Genomic DNA, 26,081 nt, shown 5'->3' on the forward strand with positions numbered 1-26,081 from the left:
AAATAACCTGGAGAGCCAATGGTGAGGCAGAAAGGAAGGCCCATTGCCCCTGTGTGAGGGAGAGAGAGAGAGAAGGGAGGGAGAGAGAGAGGGAGAGAGAGAGAAGAGAGGGAGAGAGAGAGGGGTGAGAGACAGTGATGCAGCTTAAGCCCCACCCTCTTCAACATATATATCAACGAATTGGCGAAGGCACTAGAATGGACTGCAGCACCCAGACTCACCCTACTAGAATCTGAAGTCAAATGTCTACTGTTTGCTGATGATCTGGTGCTTCTGTCCACAAACAAGGAGGGTCTACAGCAGCACATAGATCTTCTGCTCAGACTTGGGCCCTGCCAGTAAATCTCAGTAAGACAAAAATAATGGTGTTCCAAAAAAGGTCCAGTCGCCAGGACCACAAATACAAATTCCATCTAGACACCGTTGCCCTAGAGCACACAAAGAACTATACATACCTTGGCCTAAACATCAGCGCCACAGGTAACTTCCACAAAGCTGTGGAAGCTGTGGAAGTTATCTGTTATCTTCTTGCCTTCTTGAAGGCAAGAAGGGCCTTCTATGGCATCAAAAGGAACATAAAATTCGACATACCAATTAGGATCTGGCTAAAAATACTTGAATCAGTTATAGAACTCATTGCCCTTTATTGTTAGGTCTGGGGTCCGAGATGTGTGACCTGTTGCCACAAGAAAAGGACAACCAGTGAAGAACAAACACCATTATAAATATAACCCATATTTATGTTAATTTATTTTCTCTTTTGCACTTTAACCATTTGCATATTGTTGCAACACTTGTATGAGTGTAATATTTACTGTTCACTTTTTATTGTTTATTTAACTTTTGTTGATTATCTATTTCACTTGCTTTGGCAATGTAAACATATGTTTCCCGTGCCAATAAAGCCCCTTAAATTGAAATTTAATTGAGAGAGGTGAGCAGAGAAACAGAGGAAGAGAGAGAAGCAGTGAGATTGGGTGTAGGGAGGAGTAAAGGGCAGGAGAGGGAGGAGTAAAGGGCATGAGGGGGAGGAGTAAAGGAGAGAAGGGGGAGGAGGGGGAGGAGAAGGAGGCACGCTTGTTCAGTTTCCTGTCTACCAGCCCCCTCCCTCTCTCTCCCCTCCCTCCCTCTCCCCCTCTCTCTTTCTACCTCTCTTCCCCTCTCTCCCATCTCTTCCCCTCCCTCCCTCTCCCCCTCTCTCTTTCTTCCTCCCTTCCCCTCTCTACCTCTCTTCCCCTCTCTCCCATCTCTTCCCCTCCCTCCCTCTCCCCCTCTCTCTTTCTTCCTCCCTTCCCCTCTCTACCTCTCTTCCCCTCTCTCCCATCTCTTCCCCTCCCTCCCTCTCTCCCTCTCTCTTTCTTCCTCCCTTCCCCTCTCTACCTCTCTTCCCCTCTCTCCCATCTCTTGCCCTCCCTCCCTCTCCCTCTCCCCCTCTCTCTTTCTCCCATCTCTTCCCCCCTCTCCTATCTCTTCCCCTCCCTCCCTCTCTCCCTCTCTCTTTCTTCCTCTTCCCCTCTCTCCCATCTCTTGTCCTCCCTCCCCCCCCTCTCTCTTTCTTCCTCCCTTCCCCTCTCTACCTCTCTTCCCCTCTCTCCCATCTCTTGCCCTCCCTCCCTCTCCCCCTCTCTCTTTCTCCCATCTCTTCCCCTCTCTCCCATCTCTTCCCCTCCCTCCCTCTCTCCCTCTCTCTTTCTTCCTCCATTCCCCTCTCAACCTCTCTTCCCCTCTCTCCCATCTCTTCCCCTCCCTCCCTCTCCCCTCTCTCTTTCTTCCTCCCTTCCCCTCTCAACCTCTCTTCCCCTCTCTCCCATCTCTTCCCCTCCCTCCCTCTCCCCCTCTCTCTTTCTTCCTCCCTTCCCCTCTCTACCTCTCTTCCCCTCTCTCCCATCTCTTCCCCTCCCTCCCTCTCCCCCTCTCTCTTTCTTCCTCCCTTCCCCTCTCTACCTCTCTTCCCCTCTCTCCCATCTCTTGTCCTCCCTCCCTCTCCCCCTCTCTCTTTCTTCCTCCCTTCCCCTCTCTACCTCTCTCCCATCTCTTGCCCTCCCTCCCTCTCCCCCTCTCTCTTTCTCCCATCTCTTGCCCTCCCTCCCTCTCCCCCTCTCTCTTTCTCCCATCTCTTGCCCTCCCTCCCTCTCCCCCTCTCTCTTTCTCCCATCTCTTGCCCTCCCTCCCTCTCCCCCTCTCTCTTTCTCCCATCTCTTGCCCTCCCTCCCTCTCCCCCTCTCTCTTTCTCCCATCTCTTGCCCTCCCTCCCTCTCCCCCTCTCTCTTTCTCCCATCTCTTCCCCTCTCTCCCATCTCTTGCCCTCCCTCCCTCTTCCCCTCTATCTTTCTCCCATCTCTTCCACTCTCTCCCATCTCTTCCCCTCTCTCCCATCTCTTGCCCTCCCTCCCTCTTCCCCTCTCTCATTCTCCCATCTCTTCCCCTCTCTCCCATCTCTTGCCCTCCCTCCCTCTCCCCCTCTCTCTTTCTCCCATCTCTTCCCCTCTCTACCTCTCTTCCCCTCTCTCCCATCTCTTGCCCTCCCTCCCTCCCCCTTCTTTTCCTGTCCAACCAGATGCTTTTTGAGATTGTTTTGGCAGTCTGAGGAATAACACGTCGTAGAGGGAGGGGCCAGGATTCAGAGACACGCAACAAACAGGGCTCTGTTCCACTGACTCTATTCTGCCCACTAAACTACAGCCTTTGTCTGAAAATAGCATCCCTATTCTTTTACTATGTCTTTCTAGGAAAAACTTCAGAACACAAGACTTGATGAAAATGTAATAGGTATTACTCTTGGAGCCACGCCCTGAATACAATGACAGACTGGGGAGGCTGGGGAGACTGGGGAGGCTGGGGAGTCTGGGGAGACTGGGGAGGCTGGGGAGACTGAGGAGACTGGGGAGGCTGGGGAGGCTGGGGAGACTGGGGAGACTGGGGAGGCTGGGGAGAGGGAGTCTGAGGAGGCTGGGGAGACTGGGGAGAGGGCGACTGGGGAGACTGGGGAGGCTGGGGAGACTGGGGAGACTGGGGAGGCTGGGGAGACTGGGGAGACTGAGGAGGCTGGGGAGACTGGGGAGGCTGGGGAGACTGGGGAGACTGGGGAGAGTTGGGGAGACTGGGGAGACTGGGGAGAGTTGGGGAGGCTGGGGAGACTGGGGAGGCTGGGGAGACTGGCGAGAGGGAGGCTGGGGGGGCTGGGGAGACTGGGAAGGCTGGGGAGACTGGGGAGACTGGGGAGAGGGAGACTGGGAAGGCTGAGGAGACTGGGGAGAGGGAGACTGGGGAGGCTGGGGAGACTGGGGAGGCTGGGGAGAGGGAGACTGGGGAGACTGGGGAGGCTGGGGAGACTGGGGAGGCTGGGGAGACTGGGGAGGCTGGGGAGACTGGGAAGGCTGGGAGACTGGGGAGACTGGGGAGAGGGAGACTGGGAAGACTGGGGAGACTGGGGAGACTGGGGAGACTGGGGAGACTGGGGAGAGGGAGACTGGGAAGGCTGGCAGGACAAAACAATAGGAGTTAAAAGTGATCTGTGTGCCAGGGCTTACGTCGATCAGGGCAGCAGGAAAACAAGCTGTAGGTCCCTCGGACAGGAAGAGGAAGAGCACAGAAAGGCCCTTTATTTCTTAAAGGGGAGGGGAGATCATGGAATTGTTTCTTAAAGGTAAAATAATAATGAAGATCATTTCCCATCAGCCTTCACTTCCGTAGTAGCCAGTATTCTTCTAGCAGTCCCCCGCCCCAGGAATAACATTATAGCACTACATTGAGGAATTAGGACAAGTCACATCAATCTCTGGTGAATATCATGTAAAAAGGGACTGTAGTGTTGGTGATCTAATGTACTCTGACTCTCATTGGAGAGGAGAGGAGAGGAGAGGAGAGGAGAGGAGAGGAGAGGAGAGGAGAGGAGAGGAGAGGAGAGGAGAGGAGAGGAGAGGAGAGGAGAGGAGAGGAAAGGAGAGGAGAGGAGGGTGGAGAATAGATCATCACCCTATGTGATTGGTCCTCAGTGATATCTCCAGTTCCCTCAGAACCTTAGTGGATTCCTGGACCCGCCTTCGGAACTTCTTGCGTGTGACTCCTGGGTCTAAGTAGCCCCGTAGCTTGGAGATGTAGGCATGAGGAGGGTTCTTCACCTGAAACCGTTCCTAAAATAACACACCGGGAAGAGGGAGGACAGAGTGAGCAGCGCAGCGTAAAAGGTTTCTAATCATCATGAAGTGAAAACTAAACCTACACTGGAAATATATATGTTTCTATCAAAACGATTAGCATTGCTTCATAGCTATTGGTTTCTGAATAGACCAGACGTTTGGAATTGTAGAGCTGTAGTTGTGGGTTTGTAGAGGTGTAGTTGTGGGTTTGTAGAGGTGTAGTTGTGGGTTTGTAGAGGTGTAGTTGTGGGTTTGTAGAGGAGGTGTAGTTGTGGGATTGTAGAGGTGTAGTTGTGGGATTGTAGAGGTGTAGTTGTGGGATTGTAGAGGTGTAGTTGTGGGTGTGTGGAGGTGTAGTTGTGGGTTTGTAGAGGTGTAGTTGTGGGATTGTAGAGGTGTAGTTGTGGGTTTGTAGACGTGTAGTTGTGGGTTTGTAGAGGTGTAGTTGTGGGTTTGTAGAGGTGTAGTTGTGGGTTTGTAGTGTAGTTGTGGGTTTTTAGAGGTGTAGTTGTGGGTTTGTAGAGGTGTAGTTGTGGGTTTGTAGAGGTGTAGTTGTGGGATTGTAGAGGTGTAGTTGTGGGTTTGTAGACGTGTAGTTGTGGGTTTGTAGAGGTGTAGTTGTGGGTTTGTAGAGGTGTAGTTGTGGGTTTGTAGAGGTGTAGTTGTGGGATTGTAGAGGTGTAGTTGTGGGTTTGTAGAGGTGTAGTTGTGGGTTTGTAGAGGTGTAGTTGTGGGTTTGTAGAGGTGTAGTTGTGGGTTTGTAGAGGTGTAGTTGTGGGTTTGTAGAGGTGTAGTTGTGGGTTTGTAGAGGTGTAGTTGTGGGTTTGTAGAGGTGTAGTTGTGGGTTTGTAGAGGTGTAGTTGTGGGCTTGTAGAGGTATAGTTGTGGGTTTGTGGAGGTGTAGTTGTGGGCTGTAGAGGTGTAGTTGTGGGTTTGTAGAGGTGTAGTTGTGGGTTTGTAGAGGTGTAGTTGTGGGATTGTAGAGGTGTAGTTGTGGGATTGTAGAGGTGTAGTTGTGGGTGTGTGGAGGTGTAGTTGTGGGCTGTAGAGGTGTAGTTGTGGGTTTGTAGAGGAGGTGTAGTTGTGGGATTGTAGAGGTGTAGTTGTGGGTTTGTAGAGGTGTAGTTGTGGGTTTGTAGAGGTGGAGTTGTGGGCTTGTAGAGGTGTAGTTGTGGGTTTGTAGAGGTGGAGTTGTGGGCTTGTAGAGGTGGAGTTGTGGGCTTGTAGAGGTGTAGTTGTGGGTTTATAGAGGTGTAGTTGTGGGTTTGTAGAGGAGGTGTAGTTGTGGGTTTGTAGAGGTGTAGTTGTGGGATTGTTGAGGTGTTTGTTGTGGGATTGTTCACTTGTAGTAACCTACATGTGTTGTAGTTTTTAAAGGAGTTTACCTGGTCACAGATGAGGTCCCATTTCTTGTCATTATCATACTGTCTGAGGAGTCTGGCTTTGTCAGGAGGAAGGTTCATGGAATTCTGAAAACACAAGACAATATTTCATCAGTCACACCCCAATGCAATATCAGTGCAGACAGCTTTGTTGAACCATTCATTGATAATTTCATCATAATTCATAATTTCATGACCGTTCCAGAGCTGACGACCCTGCCTCAGTATATTGTGTTGTTTGAGGCCAGTTTAGTGTCTTTTAGGGCCTTGGACGGGTCAACACGTCCTGTCCCGAATCCTGGGCAGTGACACAGGCATATGATCTCACTTCCTGTTGATTTGAGCTCATTCAAAACCCTCAAATGTGTCCCAAATGGAATCCTATTCTCTATATAGTGCACTACTTTAGACCAGAGCCCTATGGGCCCTATGGACCCTGGTCGAAAGTACTGCACTATACAGGGAATAGGGTAGACTTTGGGTTGCAGCCCTCCTCTGCGGTTGGTTGCAACAAGCTTCTAGAACTTTCAGTCCGTCTACAATGCCCCTTTTAACCACATGCTATACGGACTACAGCCTCTCTGTCTGTCTATCAGAGAGGAATAGTACTACCTTCTGATGACTGTCACTTATCAAGAAATTAAAACACATAACATGAGAACTGAGAGCCACAGGACAGGCAACATCACAGTTTAACTACTATGGCCCAAACAAGGTCATTCAACATGACTGCTCTAGTCTCATTTGTTGTTTAAGTGTGTGTGTGTGTGTGTGTGTGTGTGTGTGTGTGTGTGTGTGTGTGTGCTCTGTTCTCTCAGTCAGCCTCAGACTTGGGACTCCCCCCATTTTACATTCCAAATACAGAGCCACGACACACACACATGCGGTCACGCACGCAAACAAGCATGCGAGTACAAACACACACGCACCAACATACGCACACAATGACACGCACACCACAAACTGCCTGTCAGCTTGATCGATGTATGGCCTTCCCCCCTGGCCTCTCCCCTGGCCTCCCCCGTGGCCTCCCCCTGGCCTCTCCTGGCCTCTCCCCTGACCTCCCCCTGGCCTCCCCTGGCCTCTCCCCTGACCTCCCCCTGGCCTCTCCCCTGGCCTCCCCCCTGGCCTCCTCCCTGGCCTCACCCCCTGGCTTCCCCCCTGTCCTCTCCCCTGGCCTCTCCCCTGGCCTCTCCCCTGGCCTCCCCCTGGTCTCTCCTGGCCTCCCCCTGGCCTCTCCCCTGACCTCCCCCTGGCCTCCTCCCTGGCCTCCCCCTGGCCTTCCCCCTAGCCTTCCCCCTGGCCTCCCCCTGGCCTCTCCCCTGGCCTTTTCCCTGGCCTCCACCTGGCCTCCCCCTGGTCTCCCCCTGGCCTCCCCCTGGCCTCCCCCCTGGTCTCCCCTTGGCCTCTCCCCTAGCCTCCCCCCTGGCCTCCCCCCTGGCCTCTCCCCTGGTCTCCCTCCCCTGGTCTTTCCTCGTTCATCTTTCCTTCTTGCATTTTCTCTCCTTGCCTCCTTCTCAAATCATGTATTATCATGTATTATCGTGTATTATCAGGTATTATCGTGTATTATCTATGCTTTGCTATTCCTATCCCTACAACGATTCATAGCAGTGGAATATCACATGTAAAGTGTATTTTTATTTCTTTTCCACAGTGCGGTGGGGTGATTGGATCTTTCCATCAGCAACATTAATCATGTTGGACTGACTGTCTGAGGGGATGAATGAGGACCGTGGCACATTGCTTCTGTGCTGTGGAGTACTGCTGAGGTAGCCTGGAAATCCTGACAAAATCACACTACAGTAGTGAAACAAACATGAAACGGAGGTGAATACAGTCTGGATTTCCAGGCTACTGCTGAGGAAGAGTGCCATTGACTCAGACTTACATAAGATAGCAACTATAATAATTGATCCTTTGAATATTTACGATGAACTAGTAACATTTTCTGCCTTTTTTAAAAGAAGAAAAATAATTCAAGATTGAAACTGAAACTCTAAAAATTAAGAAAAATCATTCAACCAACAACAACAAAAATCTCTGAAAACTATATTGGTCCCTGACTGAGAACTATATTGGTCCCTGGGCCTGACTGACTGTAGAGGAGAGATCAGTCACAATGTGTTACAGTAGTGCTCTTTGACAAGACATTGCCTTCCAAATGACACTCTATCCCCAATACTATATATATACTATATAGTGCTATAATACTATATATATACTATATAGTGCTATAATACTATATATATATACTATATAGTGCTTTAATACTATATATATACTATATAGTGCTATAATACTATATATATACTATATAGTGCTATAATACTATATATATACTATATAGTGCTTTAATACTATATATATACTATATAATGCTATAATACTATATATATACTATATACTGCTATAATACTATATATATACTATATAGTGCTATAATATTATATCTATACTATATAGTGCTATAATACTATATCTATACCATATAGTGCTATAATACTATATAGTGCTATAATACTATATCTATACTATATAGTGCTATAATACTATATATATACTATATAGTGCTATAATACTATATCTATACTATATAGTGCTATAATACTATATCTATACTATATAGTGCTATAATACTATATCTATACTATATAGTGCTATAATACTATATAGTGCTATAATACTATATCTATACTATATAGTGCTATAATACTATATATATACTATATAGTGCTATAATACTATATCTATACTATATAGTGCTATAATACTATATCTATACTATATAGTGCTATAATACTATATCTATACTATATGGTGCTATAATACTATATCTATACTATATAGGGGATAGAGTGCCATTTTAGACGCAGGCAGAAAATACACAGACGCTGAGCATTCCAGCCTCTGCCTTCCAAAACGCAGAAAAAACACAGATGCTGAGCATTCCAGCCTCTGCATTCCAAAATGCAGAAAAAACACAGACGCTGAGCAATCCAGCCTCTGCCTTCCAAAACACAGAAAAAACACAGATGCTGAGCATTCCAGCCTCTGCCTTCCAAACGCAGAAAAAACACAAACGCTGAGCATTCCAGCCTCTGCCTTGCAAAACGCAGAAAAAACACAGACGCAGAGCAATCCAGCCTCTGCCTTCCAAAACGCAGAAAAAACACAGACGCTGAGCATTCCAGCCTCTGCCTTCCAAAACGCAGAGAAAACACAGACGCTGAGCATTCCAGCCTCTGCCTTCCAAAACGCAGAAAAAACACAGACGCTGAGCATTCCAGCCTCTGCATTCCAAAACGCAGAAAAAACACAGACGCAGAGTAATCCAGCCTCTGCCTTCCAAAACGCAGAAAAAACACAGACGCTGAGCATTCCAGCCTCTGCCTTCCAAAACGCAGAGAAAACACAGACGCTGAGCATTCCAGCCTCTGCCTTCCAAAACGCAGAAAAAACATAGACGCTGAGCATTCCAGCCTCTGCATTCCAAAACGCAGAAAAAACACAGACGCTGAGCATTCCAGCCTCTGCCTTCCAAAACGCAGAAAAAACACAGCTGAGCATTCCAGCCTCTGCCTTCCAAAACGCAGAAAAAACACAGACGCTGAGCATTCCAGATGTCCAGAATTAGGTTACACAAGGAATACGTCCTGTTTATAATGGTTACAAATTTGCTATAAATCCTCTCTCTCACAGTCTCTCTTTCCTCCCCCGCTTGTCTCTCTTGGGGGAGAATGTTATCTACAACACAGTCTCTCTCTCTCTCTCTCTCCACTTCAGAAGGACACACACAATCGAGGACTATTCATGTGTGAGCTGCCTCTCATTTATTCCAAATGTCAGAAACACAGTGGGAAACTGACCACAAAGTTTCATATTCAACACTACTAAAATATGTCTGACTCAAAACAAACAAAGCTGATGACACTTGTGGGTTACCAAATCAAATCAAATGTAATTAGTCACATGTGCCGAATACAACAGGTGTAGACCTTACAGTGAAATGCTTACTTACGAGCCCCTAACCAACAATGCAATTAAAAAAAAATATGAATAAGAATAAGAGATAAAAGTAACAAGTAAATAAATAGCAGCAGTAAAATAACAATAGCGAGACTATATTCAGGTGGGTACCGGTCCAGAGTCATTGTGCAGGGGCACCAGTTAGTTGAGGTAATATGTACATGTAGGTAGAGTTATTAAAGTGACTATGCATAGATGACAACAGAGAGTATCAGTGGTGTAGAGAGGGCGTGGGAGGGGCAATGCAAATAGTCTGGGTAGCCATTTGACTAGGTCTTCGGGAGTCTTATGGCTTAGGGGTAGAAGCTGTTTAGAAGCCTCTTGAACCTAGACTTGGCACTCCGGTACCACTTGCCCTGCGGTAGCAGAGAGAACAGTCTATGACTAGGGTGGCTGGAGTCTTTGACAATTGTTAGTGCCTTCCTCTGACACCGCCTGTATAGATGTCCTGGATGGCAGGAAGCTTGGTGATGTACTGGGCCGTATACACTACCCTCTGTAGTGCCTTGCGGTCGGAGGCCGAGCAGTTGCCATACCAGGCAGTGATGCAACCATGCTCTCGATGGTGCAGCTGTAGAGCCTTTTGAGGATCTGAGGACCCATGCCAAATCTTTTCAGTCTCCTGAGGAGGAATAGGTTTTGTCGTGCCCTCTTCATGACTGTCTTGATGTGCTTGGACCATGTTAGTTTTTGGTGATGCGGAACACAAGGAACTTGAAGCTTTCAACCTGCTCCACTGCAGCCCCGTCGATGAGAATGGGGGGATGCTCAGTCCTCTTTTTCCGGTAGTCCACAATCATCTCCTTTCTCTTGATCACGTTGAGGGAGAGGTTGTTGTCCTGGCACCACTCTCTGTCCTCCTCCCTATAGGCTGTCTCGTCGTTGTCTGTGATCAGGCCTAGTACTGGCAAATTTAATGATGGTGTTGGAGTCGTGCCTGGCCGTGCAGTCATGATGAACAGGGAGTACAGGAGGGGACTAACCACGCACCCCTGAGGGACCCCTGTGTTGAGGATCAGCGTGGCGGATGTGTTGTTATCTACCCTTACCACCTGGGGGCGGCCCGTCAGATCAGGAAGTCCACAAATACAGTAATGTTGTTTACCACTTCTGTTAGCTTCTTTATTTATTTATTTTTTATTTCACCTTTATTTAACCAGGTGGCCAGTCAAGAACAAGTTCTCATTTACAACTGCGACCTGGCGAAGATGGCAGGAAGCTTGGTGAGCGACACAAACAACAACACAGAGTTTCACATGGAATAAACAAACATACAGTCAATAACGTAATAGAAAAGTCTATATACAGTGTGTGCAAATGAGGTAAGGGAGGTAAGGCAATAAATAGGCCATAGTGGCGAAATAATTGCAATTTAGCAATTTAGTGATAGATGTGCAGAAGATGAATGTGCAGGTAGAGATACTGGGGTGCAAAGGAGCAACATCAAAAAATAACAGTATGGGGATGAGGTAGTTGGATGGCTATTTACAGATGAGCTATGTACAGGTGCAGTGATCTGTGAGCTGCTCTGATAGCTGGTGCTTAAAGTTAGATAGGTAGATATGAGTCTCCAGCTTCAGTGATTTTTGCAATTCGTTCCGGTCATTGGCAGCAGAAAACTGCTGCCGGCCAAAGGAGGAATTGGCTTTGGGGGTGACCAGTGAAATATACCTGCTGGAGCGCGTGCTACAGATGGGTGCTGCTATGGTGTCCAGTGAGCTGAGATAAGGCGGGGCTTTACCTAGCAGACTTATAGATGACCTGGAGCCAGTGGGTTTGGCGACGAATATGAAGCGAGGGCCAGCCAACGAGAGCATACAGGTCGCAGTGGTGGGTAGTATATGTGGCTTTGGTGAGAAAACAGATGGCACTGTGATAGACTGCATCCAATTTGCTGAGTAGAGTGGTGGAGAGTATTTTGTAAATGACATCGCCGAAGTCAAGGATCGGTAGGATAGTCAGTTTTACGAGGGTATGTTTGGCAGGGAGTACAGGGGGAATACGTATGGGCCTTGTTGGAGAACTAATTATGTTTGCTAGGGACTATGGAGAGAGAAAGGTAGGGACTAGTGAGAGAGAGAGAGAGAGAGGTAGGGACTAGGGAGAGAGAGAGAGAGAGAGAGAGATAGGTAGGGACTAGGGAGAGAGAGAGGTAGGGACTAGGGAGCGAGAGAGAGAGAGAGTGTTAGGGACTAGGGAGAGAGAGTGAGTGCTCGTCATCGTGCTCGTCATCGTGCTCGTCATCGTGCTCGTCATCGTGCTCGTCATCGTGCTCGTCATCGCGCTCGTCATCATGTTTGTCATCGTGCTCGTCATCGTGCTCGTCATCGTGCTCGTCATCGTGCTCGTCATCGTGCTCGTCATCGTGCTCGTCATCGTGCTCGTCATCGTGCTCGTCATCGCGCTCGTCATCGTGTTTGTCATCGTGCTCGTCATCGTGCTCGTCATCGTGCTCGTCAATGCCATTCCCATCCTATGACATTTGAGCTATTTTTTTCCAACAGCATATTGCAGTACAGTAGCCAGTGGGCAGGGATAATATGTATCCCATTGATCCATGGCACACAGGGCCTCAGCCTGGTAACAACACTGCCCTAATTCACCACACATCTAACATTTATTATCATAGCCTGGGCCAGATCTGTTTGTGCTGTCTTGCCAATGACAATAGAATAGGCAGGATAGCACAAACAGGTCTGTGGCCAGGCTTTTGTTATCATCATCTATGGGCCACCCTGACCAGCTATAGCAGTTAAATAATCACCAGAAGAGTTTCACAAAGGATTAGGCTTCCATTGTAATCATGAGTGAGAAGAGAAAGAGCTGCCAGGATGAGGAGGCTGCAGAGAAAAGAAAGAGAGAGATTGAGAGAGGAGACAGACAGAAAAAGAGAAAGAAAGAGAGAGATTGAGAGAGGAGACAGAGACAGGGAAAGAACGAGAGAGATTGAGAGAGGAGACAGAGAAAGAAAGAGAGAGATTGAGAGAGGAGACAGAGAAAGAACGAGAGAGATTGAGAGAGGAGACAGAGACAGATAAAGAACGAGAGAGATTGAGAGAGGAGACAGAGAAAGAACGAGAGAGATTGAGAGAGGAGACAGAGACAGAGAAAGAAAGAGAGAGATTGAGAGAGGAGACAGAGACAGAGAAAGAAAGAGAGAGATTGAGAGAGGAGAGAGAGAGAGTCCCAGGTCAGGACCAGCCAAGTACCACAGAGATTCAGCACGCAGCACAGACGTCATAATCACCAGGGAACAGGGACTTCATCTGCCCTATACACCTTCTCCAGCCCTATGAGTCCAGCCAGTTCTCTAGCTGAGTTGTCTCACTGAGCTCCACTTATCCTATAGTTCAGTTTATGGCCTGCAAAGCAGCTAGAGTAGCAGCATTGTCTGAGCCAGAGCATCCCATCGGGCAGGAGCCTCCGGTTTCTGGAGTGTGAGGCAGCTTGACGTTCAACTACACCCCCTGGACAGGATGCTAGTCTGGGGCCTTAAAGCAGCCAGAAGCTCCCAAATGAACTACTGAGAGAAACGTGGAGAACCAACAGGATGTTTCACAAGCTTTACTTTCCCACAGATCCAACCCCTACACAGGGATATGGGTTAACACAGGACAGATATACTGTACCAAATTAGACCATGGGTCATAGACAGCTTCCCAAAGGGCACCCTATTCACAACATAGTGCACTACTTTTGATCTGGGCTCAAAGGGAATAGGGTGCCATTTGGGACACAAACATAGTCTCACAAAACCAATAGTTTAGCACTACGGTCCTATCAACAGTTTAGTACTGCGGTCCTATCAACGGTCCTATCAACAGTTTAGTACTACGGTCCTATCAACAGTTTAGTACTACGGTCCTATCAACAGTTTAGTACTGCGGTCCTATCAACAGTCCTATCAACAGTTTAGCACTACGGTCCTATCAACAGTTTAGCACTACGGTCCTAGCAACAGTTTAGCACTACGGTCCTATCAACAGTTTAGTACTAGGGTCCTATCAACAGTTTAGTACTACGGTCCTATCAACAGTTTAGTACTACGGTCCTAACAACAGTTTAGTACTATGGTCCTATCAACAGTTTAGTACTACGGTCCTATCAACAGTTTAGTACTACGGTCCTAACAACAGTTTAGTACTACGGTCCTATCAACAGTTTAGTACTACGGTCCTATCAACAGTTTAGTACTAGGGTCCTATCAACAGTTTAGTACTACGGTCCTATCAACAGTTTAGTACTACGGTCCTATCAACAGTTTAGTACTACGGTCCTATCAACAGTTTAGTACTAGGGTCCTATCAACAGTTTAGTACTACGGTCCTATCAACAGTTTAGTACTACGGTCCTATCAACAGTTTAGTACTACGGTCCTAACAACAGTTTAGTACTACGGTCCTATCAACAGTTTAGTACTATGGTCCTATCAACAGTTTAGTACTACGGTCCTATCAACAGTTTAGTACTAGGGTCCTATCAACAGTTTAGTACTACGGTCCTATCAACAGTTTAGTACTACGGTCCTATCAACAGTTTAGTACTACGGTCCTATCACCAGAGATTCCTCCCATAGTCCCATGTTCTACTGAAATAACACTGGAAAAACAGAGATGTGTATTCCTGGAGCTGGAGGACTCTAGTTTGTTTTGTTTGATTGTTTCTAGTTAGTGTCCAGATATCACACATCTGTTTATTTCATCAAGATCTCTGTGGTATAGTCTCAAATACAAACAAGCCCAATAAAGAGCTCTCTGTTCGGGTAAAAACCCATGTCAATCTGGAAGTTATTAAGCAAATGAATACATAGTGGGTGGGATTGTCTCTCTGTTTGAAATCCATAGGCTGACCAAGATTGAATGTGATGCATCTTCAAAACATAGAAAACTAGATCCCAGTCACAGAGCCAAACTGATGAAATCCCGTTATCTCAAATTGCTGAGAACTGCAATGTAGTTTGGACACTAGACACTACTTCTAAGAATCTGTCTACTAGTTTAAAAGTATGCATGGAAACAGATGAAACTGTATCTGTCCCTTTCTAGTTCACCCTGTCTACCATTTGATGTGCTGAACAGATGCCAGACGTTGTCATCACTCTTTCTAAGGAGAGGAAAGAGAGAGGGATGGAGACGGCAGAGGAGCTATCCATGTGGCAGCCCAGACACAGACAAACACAGAAACCTCCTTTATACCTGGTGATAACATGCATCCTTTGTCCTGATCTTGTCCACATTCTGATTGTGCTCACATTTCCAGACACGCGTCTTCACATAATATTGAGTTATCTATTTAAAGAAAACATATTGATGCCATATGGTGTCACCTGTTAATGATTTTAGAGGGTGATAAAATAATGATTTAAACGGTTTCACTGTCCAGATCCGTCTACACTTGAATGATATCCAGACAAAATGTGTGCCTGACTACATCCAGAGGTGGTCAGGAAGGTCTGATCACAATGTGTCTTTTAATCATCTACACCTATCAAAAAATGTGGGCACAACCAGGTTTAAAAGGGGCTAGAGAGTGAGACACTCCCAACCCCTTGTCAGAGAATAACTCTTACAGACAAGACGTGTTTTTATGAGACAATTTTTTTTAAGTGACACATGCCATTTAGCAGACACTTTTATCCAAAGCAAGTCACAGTCATGTACACATACATATGGGTAGCCACTGGGATTGAACCCACAATCCTGGGGTTGCAAGTATTGGTCTCTACCAGCTGAGCCATAATGGACCACTGAAAATGATTGTTTTTTTTGTATTTTACCTTTATTTAACTAAGTCAGTTAAGAACAAATTATTATATTCAAAGAGAACATATTTTTATATTGTCAGCTCAGGGATTTGCTCTTGCAACCTTTCGGTTACTAGTCCAACACTCTAACCACTAGGGTACCTGCCGCCCCATGACTTGCAGAGTACAGTATATGTGGTCTTCCTCTCTGCCGACAGGTGACTTTCCCTTTAAAAGCCATCCCACTGTGAGAAACACTCACATAAACTGTGTATGACAACACTTAAAAATGGAGAGAAACTCTAGGCTGGCCAATAGAGGAGGAGATAGGCTTAGTCCTGAAACACTTTAATGAAGGGTTTTGTCTGGTAAGGGTTTTGTCTGGCCTATTCCTGTTGATCCGCAGCAGAAACTAGATCCAGGAAGGATCCAAGACTGAGCAGGCAAAGAAAACAATGTGAATATGGCTCTGGACTGCTGGGTTTTCTTTAGCCATTTTAACTGAGCACATTTACAAAGAAAACCATATCTATTAAGCTTTGGCGGTGAACCAGAATTAGTGACGTCTGGATTTGACTCAAGATAAACATCCTCCCCCATTAAATAACAAGGGGGAGAAGACTCTAATGCCCTCCTCATGGCAGGGCAGCCTCGTACCCCTATCCCCCCTCTCTCCTTCACCACTCCCTCTCTACCTCTTTCATCTCTCTCTTAATTCCCCTCTCTCCTCTACCTTGCCTCCCTTCTCTTCTACCTGTACGGTCTCTCCCACTTCATGCCCCCCCCCGCCCCCCCTCACCATCATCGTCATGGGACCAGGGGAACTTCCTTGGCTGCTCAGTAAATAAAACAGCCTTGAGTCGTGTGTGTGTGTGTGTGTGTGTGTGTGTGTGTGTGTGTGTGTGTGTGTGTGTGTGTGTGTGTGTGTGTGTGTGTGTGTGTGTGTGTGTGCAAGTGGGTGTTTTCCAAAGATAGTGTCACTGTTTTGGTGCTCTCGGGTAAAAGACCTGTTGAATTGATTGAAGAGAGAGAGAGAAAACACTGCCCCTCTTTCTCGGTGCTGACATTTGATATGCCGGGCACTCTTCACAAGGTAACTTGGGGTAACCCGAAGCAGGCAGTCATAACAAAGACCAGCAGAGCCATCAAATCAAATCAAATCAACGTTACAGTGAAATGCTTATTTACAAGCCCTTAATTAACCAACAATGCAGTTTTAAGAAAAATTATTGTTAACAAAGTATTTACTCAAATAAAATTAGGTAAAAAATATAAAACAGAAAAAATAAGAAAATAAAAAGTAACTAATAAAACAAAGAGCAACAATAAAATAACAGTAACGAGGCTATATACAGGAGTACCGGTACAGAGACAATGTGCCGGGGCACAGGTTAGTCAAGGTAATCGATGCAATATGTACAGTACCAGTCGAAAGTTTGGACACACCTCAAGGGTTTTTCTTGACATTGTCGAAAAATAGTGAAGACATCAAAACTATGAAATAACACATATGTAATCCTGTAGGAACAAAAAAAGTGTAAAACAAATCCAAATATATTTTAGATTCTTCAAAGTAGCCACCCTTTGCCTTGAAGACAGCTTTGCACACTCTTGGCATTCTCTCAAACTGCTTCACCTGGAATGCTTTTCCAACAGTCTTGAAGGAGTTCCCACATATGCTGAGCACTTGCTTTTCCTTCACTCTTGTCTGTACATTATGCCTTGAATTTATTCTTCTGCGCCCAGAAATCTGCTCCTTTAACTCTCTGTTTCGAACGTACTAGACGACCAGTTATTTTAGCCTTTAGCCGTACGCTTATCCTACTCCTCCTCTGTTCCTCTGGTGATGTAGTGGTTAACCCAGGCCCTGCAGCCCCCAGCATCACTCCCATTCCCCAGGCGCTCTCATTTGTTGACTTCCGTAAAAGCATTGGTTTCATGCAATGCTGTGTCTGAATCCTGGCTTAGGAAGGCCACCAAAAATCCTGAAATCTCCATCCCTAACTATAACATTTTCGACAAGATAGAACTGCCAAAGGGGGCGGAGTTGAAATCTACTGCAGAGATAGCCTGCAGAGTTCTGTCATGCTATCCAGGTCAGTGCCCAAACAGTTCGAGCTTCTACTTTTAAAAATCCACCTTTCCAGAAACAAGTCTCTCACCGTTGCCGCTTGTTATAGACCCCCCTTGGCCCCCAGTTGTGCCCTGGACACCATATCTGAATTGATCGCCCCCCCCCATCTATCTTCAGAGTTTATATTGTTAGGTTACCTAAACTGGGACATGCTTAACACCCCAGCCGTCCTACAATCTAAGCTAGATGCCTTCAACCTCACACAAATCATCAAGGAACCTACCAGGTACAACCCCAAATCCGTAACCATGGGCACCCTCTAAGATATCATCCTGACCAACCTGCCCTCTAAATACACCTCTGCTGTCTTCAACCAGGATCTCAGCGATCACTGCCTCATTGCCTGCGTGCGTACTGGGTCTGCGGTCAAACAACCACCCCTCATCAATGTCAAAAGCACCCTAAAACACTTCAGTGAGCACGCCTTTCTAACCGACCTGGCCCGGGTATCCTGGAAGGATATTGACCTCATCCAGTCAGTAGAGGATGCCTGGTTGCTCTTAAAAAGTTATTTCCTCTCCATCTTAAATAAGCATGCCCCATTCAAAGAATGTAGAACTAAGAACAGATATAGCCCTTGGTTCACCCCAGACTTGACTGCCCTTGACCAGCACAAAAACAACCTGTGGCGTTCTGCAATAGCATCAAATAGCCCCCGCGATATGCAACTTTTCAGGGAAGTCAGGAACCAATATACTCAGTCAGTTAGAAAAGCTAAGGCTAGCTTTTACAAACAGAAATTTGCTTCCTGTAGCACTAATTCCAAAATGTTTTGGGACACTGTAAAGTCCATGGCGAATAACAGCTCCTCCTCCTCCCAGACAGTACTGTGCAGCCGTCTTCATTGACCTGGCCAAGGCTTTCGACTCCGTCAATCACTGCATTCTTAAAGGCAGACTCAATAGCCTTGGCTTCTCAAATGACTGCCTCGCCTGGTTCACCAACTACTTCTCAGACATGGTTCAGTGTCAAATTGGAGAGCCTGTTGTCTGGACCTCTGGCAGTCTCTATGGGGGTGCCACAGGGTTCAATTTTCGGGGAGACTCTTTTCTCTGTATGTATCAATGATGTCGCTCTTGCTGCTGGTGATTCTCTGATCCACCTCTACACAGACGACACCATTCTGTATACATCTGGCCCTTTTTTGAACACTGTGCTAACAAACTTCCAAACAACCTTCAACGCCATACAACACTCCTTCCATGGCCTCCAACTGCTCTTAAATGCTAGTAAAACTAAGTGCATGCTCTTCAACCGATTTCTGGCCACACCCTCCCGCCCGACTGGCATCGCTACGCTGGACGGTTCTGACCTAGAATATGTGGGCAACTACAAATACCTAGGTGTCTGGTTAGACTGTAAACTCTCCTTCCAGACTCACATTAAGCATCTCCAATCCAAAATTAAATCTAGAATTGGCTTCCTATTTCGTAACAAACCCTCCTTCACTCATGCCGCCAAACATATACCCACGTAAAACGGACTATCCTATCAATCCTTGACTTCGGCGATGTCATTTACAAAATAGCCCACAACACTCTACTCAGCAAACTGGATGTAGTCTATCACAGTGCCATCCATTTTATCAAAAGCCCCAAATACTACCCACCACTGCGACCTGTATGCTCTCGTTGGCTGGCCCTCACTATATATCCGTCGCCAAACCCACTGGCTCCAGGTCATCTATAAGTCTTTGCAAGGTAAAGCCCCGCCTTATCTCAGCTCACTGGTCACCATAGCAACGCCCACCCGTAGCACACACTCCAGCAGGTATATTGCACTGGTTATCCCCAAAGCCAACACTTCCTTTGGCTGCCTTTCCTTTCAGTTCTGTGCTGCCAATGACTGGAACGAATTGCAAAAATCTCTGAAGCTGGAGTCTTATATCTCCCTCCCTAACTTTAAGCATCAGCTGTCTGAGCAGCTTCCCGATCACTGCACCTGTACACAGCCAATCTGTAAATAGCACACCCAACTACCTCATCCCCATATTATTACTTACCCTCTTGCTCTTTTGCACCCCAGTCTCTAGGGCCTATGTACTGCCTACCTCCCTACTCTTCTACATTTGCACACACTGTACATAGATGTTTCTATTTTTCTTTACTTTAGTGTTATTGACTGTACATTTGTTTATGTGTAACTCTGTGTTGTTGTCTTTGTCACACTGCTTTGCTTTATCTTGGCCAGGTCGCAGTTGTAAATGAGAACTTGTTCTCAACTGGCCTACCTGGTTAAATAAAGGTGAAATAAAATGAAAACCATCTAAAAAAAATGTTTTAACTCAGAGAGAATTAGAGAGGAAAACGGGATCCGAGTGAGAGGGGGAGTGTGTGGAGAAGAAAGGATGAAATGAGAGAGGAGAGTGGGAGAAAGAGGGTGAGTATTGGGGGAGGAGTATGCGCAGGGTGACATAAAACCCTATCTCTCCCCCCTGCTGGTTCTTGTTTACAGAAGCAACCTGAGCTAACGATGGTGTTCATTTACACGCTAAGCTAAATGACAGAACCACATTCTTGACTTGTGGAATCTCAGAACCACCAGGACAACAAAATAAATTCCAATCCCATTGTCCCAAACAACTTCCAGTAATGACAACTAATGACAGTACTGATCTGTACTCAAAACACAAAGTAACTTGAAGTAAAAAAGTATTTAATGTATTCAATATGTTGTATATAATATTTCATGTTTAAACAGTTAGTATCAAGTAGAATGAATGTTATGACAATGATCTGCTACTCTACAGAAAATGAATGCATGCTTCTAAGCAACATAATGTAGCTGAATCGGCAGCCTGAAAAGCATAAAACAATGAATCAGAGGGTTTCAAATCCCCATGTTCCCCATGACACCATCATGATGGCTTTCCAGCTGTGGAGTCTGCCCTACAGCCAGCTCTGCTCTCCTCTCTGTCTACCATGCAGTCCAGGGGCCAGGGCTACCTGCTGCATGAGCACGCACACACACACACACACACACACGCACACGCGCACACACACACACACAGTGCAGTGCAGCCCCCCAACACACACACAGTGCAGTGAAGCCCCCCACTATCCCCTCTGAAGCCTACAGACCTGGGTTTAAATACTCATGAAGTACTTCAAGAGTGTGCTTTAGCTTGCCTGGAGTGCCACGTGGGTGGGGTTTACACCTCCAGGACTTTTCTATTGGTTCCATTGCAACAGCCAAGCTCAGTCCCGCACAGATAATAGTATTTGAAATCATTTGAAATAGAGTCACGATCGTCTGAAGAAGAGGACCAAAGCGCAGCGTGGTACGTTTTCATGATCATTTATTCAAAGAGAACATTAAACAAAATAACAAAGTAGAACAAAACAGAAAATAACTACCCACAAAACTCAGGTGGGAAAAGGCTGCCTAAGTATGATTCCCAATCAGAGACAACGATAGACAGCTGCCTCTGATTGGGAACCACACTCGGCCAAAAACAAAGAAATATTACACATAGAATGCCCACCCTAATCACACCCTGGCCTAACCAAAATAGAGACCAAAACCCTCTCTATGGCCAGAGCGTGACAAATAGTTTTTGAGCCCAGGTCTGGAAGCCTGGCCTGAAAACCCCCTCATCTCCCCTGGGTCTTCTGGCTCACAGACCTCTGAATAAGTTCTCTACCAGCCGCTGCTTGCTAATGGCGACCCAAAGACGCAAAGTCTAGACATTCCATTGCCGGTCTGAGACACACGTCATGCCGACATAAAGAGAGTGATGCCCGAAAACCATTTCAGAAGAAAACAACACCAATAACTGAGCGATCGCTGCACCTCAAACTATTTGTTAGTGTAATTTTCTGTTTTTATTTTTCCTCCAATGGGACTGGGTCTGGGACATGAGGAGAATGATCTATGCCGCTGATAGCCTGTTGAGTCCTGCTGAGTTGAGTTTCAAGACAATTATCATCATAGGGTTCTATGACAGGGTAGGCTTGTTATCTACATGACAGGGTAGGCTTGTTGTCTTGGTTCCAAGACAGGGTAGGCTTGTTATCAGTAGGGCAGTCTTGTTATCAGCAGGGCAGGCTTGTTATCAGCAGGGCAGGCTTGTTATCAGCAGGGCAGGCTTGTTATCAGCAGGGCAGTCTTGTTATCAGCAGGGCAGGCTTGTTATCAGCAGGGCAGGCTTGTTATCAGCAGGGCAGTCTTGTTATCAGCAGGGTTGGCTTGTTATCAGCAGGGTAGGCTGTTATCAGTAGGGCAGTCTTGTTATCAGCAGGGTAGGACTCACTGGGAGATAAACAGCCATGTCGGGGGCTCAGAGTCACTGTGTAGCAGCAGGCTTGTTATCAGCAGGGTAGGACTCATTGGGAGATAAACAGCCATGTCGGGGGCTCAGAGTCACTGTGTAGCAGCCAGATTTGCAAACTTCCAACATGAATCTAAAGACTAGTGGTGGCATTTCCAAGCGTATAAAACAGGTTGAAATTATGTCATTCTAACAGATGACATCACACTGGTTGAAATGATGTCATTCTAACAGATGACATCACACTGGTTGAAATTATGTCATTCTAACAGATGACATCACACTGGTTGAAATGATGTCATTCTAACAGATGACATCACACTGGTTGAAATGATGTCATTCTAACAGATGACATCACACTGGTTGAAATGATGTCATTCTAACCAGATTACATCACACTGGTTGAAATGATGTCATTCTAACCAGATGACATCCAACTGGTTGAAATGATGTCATTCTAACCAGATGACATCCAACTGGTTGAAATGATGTCATTCTAACCGGATGACATCCAACTGGTTGAAATGATGTCATTCTAACCAGATTAAATACAACTGGTTGAAATTATGTCATTCTAACCAGGTGACATCACACTGGTTGAAATGATGTCATTCTAACCAGATTACATCACACTGGTTGAAATGATGTCATTCTAACCAGATGACATCCAACTGGTTGAAATGATGTCATTCTAACCAGATTACATCCAACTGGTTGAAATGATGTCATTCTAACCAGATTAAATACAACTGGTTGAAATTATGTCATTCTAACCAGGTGACATCACACTGGTTGAAATTATGTTATTCTAACAGATGACATCCAACTGGTTGAAATTATGTCATTTTAACCAGGCGACATCACACTGGTTAAAATTATGTCATTCTAACCAGGTGACATCACACTGGTTGAAATGATGTCATTCTAACCAGGTGACATCCAACTGGTTGAAATTATGTCATTCTAACTAGGTGACATCACACTGGTTGAAAGTATGTCATTCTAACCAGGTGATATCCAAATGGTTGAAATGATGTCATTCTAACCAGGTGACATCACACTGGTTGAAATGATGTCATTCTAACCAGGTGACATCACACTGGTTGAAATTATGTAATTCTAACAGATGACATCCAACTGATTGAAATGATGTCTTTCTAACCAGGTGACATCACACTGGTTGAAATTCTATAATTCTAACCAGATGACATCACACTGGTTGAAATGATGTCATTCTAACCAGATGACATCCAACTGGTTGAAATTATGTCATTCTAACCATGTGACATCACACTGGTTGAAATTCTGTAATTCTAACCAGATGACATCACACTGGTTGAAATTATGTCATTCTAACCAGATGACATCCAACTGGTTGAAATGATGTAATTCTATCCAGGTGACATCACACTGGTTGAAATTATGTAATTCTAACCAGATTACATCCAACTGATTGTATCGGGGTAATTTAATTCAGTTTTGCCCGCTGGGTCACTGACTGTTCACCACATATCCTAGAGTTCTTTCAACAGCAGGCGATTGTTGTGAATGGCCAAAATATATCAATGACTTTATTACACAACAATGTCCTAGCATGCCCCCACCTGACAAAACACGGCTCCTAGCTAACTGACCGGGAATACGTTTTGACATTGGAAACAGAGGAATGAAAATGTTTATGAGGTGAAACATAAACAAAATGGCCATAACAGAATGCTCATGAATCATGTATTTATTCATTCAGGCAGAGACGGGGAAGCCTCGGACCAGAGGATAGACGCAATCTACGCCAGGAATGCAGGTAGATTCATGTCTCAGTAGGTCAGGTCATGGCCGACCGGCCCTTTTGACACCCTGCCCAGTCAGTCAGTGTGTTAGCTAGAGATCTACTGGAGCCTGGAGGGGCTATAAGGACTATAATTTATGTACATTACTATAACTAGCCTTAAAATTAAATCAAATTTACAAAACCACATTACTGAATGGAAAAGGTACTGAACGGAAAAGTGGGTGGGGTTATATCCGGCCTGGTTGGCCCTGTCTGGGGGTATCATCGGACTGGGCCACAGTGTCCCCCGACTCCCCGTCTCAGTCCCCAGTATCTATGCTGCAATAGTCTATGTCCCTAAAGATTGATTGTATACTTCGTTTGACATGTTTCTACGAACTGTAATATGATTTTTCGTCTGAACTTTCGCCTGGATTGCCTATGCCTCCTGAGTTTGGATTTGTGTACTAAACACGTGAACAAAAAGGAGGTATTTGGACATAAATGATGGACTTTATTGAACAAAACAAACATTTATTGTGGAACTGGGATTCTTGGGAGTGCATTCTGATGAAGATCATCAAAGGTAAGTGAATATTTATAATGCTATTTCTGACTTCTGTTGACTCCACAACATGGCGGGTATCCGCATGGCTTGTTTTTGTGTCTTGTTGTTGTGTACTCAGATTATTGCATGGTTTGCTTTTTCCGTAAAGTTTTTTTGAAATCTTACACAGCGGTTCCATTAAGGAGAAGTGGATCTAAAATTCCATGCGAAACACTTGTATCTTTTAGCAATGTTTATTATGAGTATTTCTGTAAATTGATGTGGCTCTCTGCAAAATCACCAGATGTTTTGGAACTACTGAACATAACGCGCCAATGTAAACTGAGATTTTGGGATATAAATATGAACTTTATCGAACAAAACATACATGTATTGTGTAACATGAAGTCCTATGAGTGTCATCTGATGAAGATCATCAAAGGTTAGTGATTAATTTTATGTCTATTTCTGCTTTTTGTTACTCCTCTCTTTGGCTGAAAAAATGGCTGTGTTTTTCTGTGACTAGGTGCTGACCTAACATAATTGTTTGGTGTGCTTTCAAAATACATTGAAAAAGCAGAAGTAACCCACAACCCTAGGATTGAGAGATGCAGAGCGAGATAGAGGTGGAGATGAAATATCTTACATAAGGTCCAAACAATAATTTGTGCTAAATGACTGTAACACTAGTGAACACACACACCAAGCTGGTTTCTCAGTGGTAACATGATTATATCACCAAGCTGGTTTCTCAGTGGTAACATGATTATATTACCAAGCTGGTTTCTCAGTGGTAAAAGGATTATATCACCAAGCTGGTTTCTCAATGGTAAAAGGATTATATCACCAAGCTGGTTTCTCAGTGGTAACATGATTATATCACCAAGCTGGTTTCTCAGTGGTAACATGATTATATCACCAAGCTGGTTTCTCAGTGGTAACATGATTATATTACCAAGCTGGTTTCTCAATGGTAAAAGGATTATATTACCAAGCTGGTTTCTCAGTGGTAAAAGGATTATATCACCAAGCTGGTTTCTCAGTGGTAACATGATTATATCACCAAGCTGGTTTCTCAGTGGTAACATGATTATATCACCAAGCTGGTTTCTCAATGGTAAAAGGATTATATTACCAAGCTGGTTTCTCAGTGGTAACATGATTATATCACCAAGCTGGTTTCTCAATGGTAACATGATTATATTACCAAGCTGGTTTCTCAATGGTAACATGATTATATCACCAAGCTGGTTTCTCAATGGTAACATGATTATATCACCAAGCTGGTTTCTCAATGGTAACATGATTATATCACCAAGCTGGTTTCTCAATGGTAACATGATTATATCACCAAGCTGGTTTCTCAATGGTAACATGATTATATCACCAAGCTGGTTTCTCAATGGTAACATGATTATATCACCAAGCTGGTTTCTCAATGGTAACATGATTATATCACCAAGCTGGTTTCTCAATGGTAACATGATTATATTACCAAGCTGGTTTCTCAATGGTAAAAGGATTATATCACCAAGCTGGTTTCTCAATGGTAAAAGGATTATATTACCAAGCTGGTTTCTCAGTGGTAACATGATTATATTACCAAGCTGGTTTCTCAGTGGTAAAAGGATTATATCACCAAGCTGGTTTCTCAGTGGTAACATGATTATATCACTAAGCTGGTTTCTCAATGGTAACATGATTATATCACCAAGCTGGTTTCTCAGTGGTAAAAGGATTATATCACCAAGCTGGTTTCTCAGTGGTAACATGATTATATCACCAAGCTGGTTTCTCAGTGGTAACATGATTATATTACCAAGCTGGTTTCTCAGTGGTAACATGATTATATCACCAAGCTGGTTTCTCAGTGGTAAAAGGATTATATCACCAAGCTGGTTTCTCAATGGTAACATGATTATATCACCAAGCTGGTTTCTCAGTGGTAACATGATTATATTACCAAGCTGGTTTCTCAGTGGTACAATGCTGGTTTCTGATTTATGCGCTAAATCCCCAATGGCACCCTATTCCCTACACTTTTGACCAGAGCCCAATAGACCCTATAA

The 26,081-nt window shown here is 45.2% G+C and overlaps 1 protein-coding gene across 3 annotated transcripts in view; it reads right to left on the reverse strand.

The window, feature by feature from the left end:
• Positions 1 to 26,081, reverse strand: part of LOC139416821 (formin-like protein 3) — an 85,268-nt gene that overhangs the window by 37,606 nt on the left and 21,581 nt on the right. For all 3 annotated transcript variants that reach the window (XR_011635131.1, XM_071165908.1, XM_071165907.1), the window contains exons 2-3: positions 5,525 to 5,608; positions 3,976 to 4,133 (exon numbers count right to left, since the gene is read on the reverse strand). Coding sequence is in view for 2 of the 3 variants with exons in the window: in XM_071165908.1 (XP_071022009.1) it covers positions 3,976 to 4,133; positions 5,525 to 5,608 (242 nt within the window). In the remaining variant the exon portion in view is untranslated. The remainder of the gene's footprint in view (positions 1 to 3,975; positions 4,134 to 5,524; positions 5,609 to 26,081) is intronic.

Source organism: Oncorhynchus clarkii, chromosome 9, assembly GCF_045791955.1.
Source record: "Oncorhynchus clarkii lewisi isolate Uvic-CL-2024 chromosome 9, UVic_Ocla_1.0, whole genome shotgun sequence".
Lineage (NCBI taxonomy): Eukaryota > Metazoa > Chordata > Actinopteri > Salmoniformes > Salmonidae > Oncorhynchus > Oncorhynchus clarkii.